Source organism: Poecilia reticulata, linkage group LG8 (genome assembly GCF_000633615.1).
Source record: "Poecilia reticulata strain Guanapo linkage group LG8, Guppy_female_1.0+MT, whole genome shotgun sequence".
Taxonomy (NCBI): domain Eukaryota; kingdom Metazoa; phylum Chordata; class Actinopteri; order Cyprinodontiformes; family Poeciliidae; genus Poecilia; species Poecilia reticulata.
Genome location: NC_024338.1, coordinates 8,654,639 through 8,656,135, shown reverse-complemented (window position 1 = coordinate 8,656,135; position 1,497 = coordinate 8,654,639). Strand labels below are relative to the sequence as shown.

Here is a 1,497-nt window from a genome sequence, read left to right as displayed (position 1 = left end):
TGTAGCCGAGGTCCATGAGGGAACTGGACAGAGCTTTGCAGTTAGCAAGAACCTGCAGCTGGTAAGACTTAAACTCTGGAGTCATGGCTTGTTTCAGAGCCACGGCAACACCTGCCAGGAGCGGACATTACCTCAGTGACAGCGATTCCAACATAAATCAATGCAGTTCCTCGCAAACGTATAAAGGCCTTGGACATTTAGCTTTTAGTCACATGCAAACATAAACTTCACAACTCTGCCCTGCTTTGTGTTGCTGTTTCACACAAAGTCTCACTAAAGCGCCCTGCAGTGGAAGGAAACTAGAGTGTTCAATGTTCTTTACTAGAGAAGTTTWTATATTGGCACTAATGTCGGTATCGGACCATATCTTTCATTTTTTAAGATATTGGTGTCAGTCTGACAAAATTATTATATATTTTTTTTCCACTACACATGTAAGCCCTATTTTGTCTTTCTGGCTGTAATGTGAAAAACTGAGAAAAATTTCAGTGGGTTTGAATACTCGCAGTAAGCAATCAATCAGTAAATTGCATAATAAATTAAAATGAGCTTGATCATTTTCATMATGATCATTTGTACTTTTTGAAGGGCAGCTTTGCTTACGTAGACTTTGTAATCCATTTTATTTATTTAATGCTTCGGTTGTTTCTGCTTTTACATACGATTGTTGTGTTTTATTTTGGATCTTTAAAATATCTTCCAGTTCCGGTGTACAAAGTTAACGTTTATTGGTGTTTCAGAGGGCGAACTCCCGATATTACACCACTATTAATACATAAGCTGAAAATGGTTCTAAAATAACATTATCACCACGTGTCAGAATAATGTCTGAGACAATTTATCACCCAGTAAAATACGTTATTGTGACAGGCCCAACTGCCCAACTGCAAATGTCAAAATGAAGGCTTCATAATAACAGTAGTAATAATAATAATTGTACCTGCAATAGCGTGGTTGTGTGGCCCTCCCTGCAGCCCGGGAAACACAGCCTGGTTGATCAAAGACTCCAAGTTGTACAGCGTCTCTTTACCTTTGGCGTCCACACTCCGTACTCCTGGTGGACGGACCGAYGGAGGAGTTGATCAGAGAAGCTTTGAGAACCGGACAGAGGAAAATCCATGTACGTGGGCTTTGTGAAAGAGTCTACCTTTCCGATAAAAGATAAGGCCGGCCCGGCAGCCGCGGAGAGTTTTGTGAGTCGTTGTCGTGACGATGTCACAGTGATCAAAGGGCGAGGGSACGAGYCCGGCCGCCACCAGCCCACTGATGTGAGCCATGTCCCCCATCAGATAGGCGGCGTTCTCGTTGGCGATCTGCTTCAAGCGAGCGTAGTCAAGGTTACGGGAATAGCAGCTTGTTCCTGAAATAAGCAGAAATGTAACTTTTTTTTTGTTATGTGCTACATTTACAGAAGATAATCAACATATCTGACTTTCTCTCTTAGACTTCATCTAAACTTCCTCCATTATTATTACAATTATTATTAATTGTTATTAT

At 41.2% G+C, this 1,497-nt stretch overlaps 1 protein-coding gene across 1 annotated transcript in view; it reads right to left on the bottom strand.

The window, feature by feature from the left end:
- Positions 1 to 1,497, bottom strand: part of shmt1 (serine hydroxymethyltransferase 1 (soluble)) — a 30,930-nt gene that overhangs the window by 12,683 nt on the left and 16,750 nt on the right. Inside the window, exons 5-7 of the mRNA XM_017306112.1 lie at positions 1,148 to 1,418; positions 941 to 1,054; positions 7 to 111 (exon numbers count right to left, since the gene is read on the bottom strand). Of these exons, the coding sequence (XP_017161601.1) occupies positions 7 to 111; positions 941 to 1,054; positions 1,148 to 1,418 (490 nt within the window). The remainder of the gene's footprint in view (positions 1 to 6; positions 112 to 940; positions 1,055 to 1,147; positions 1,419 to 1,497) is intronic.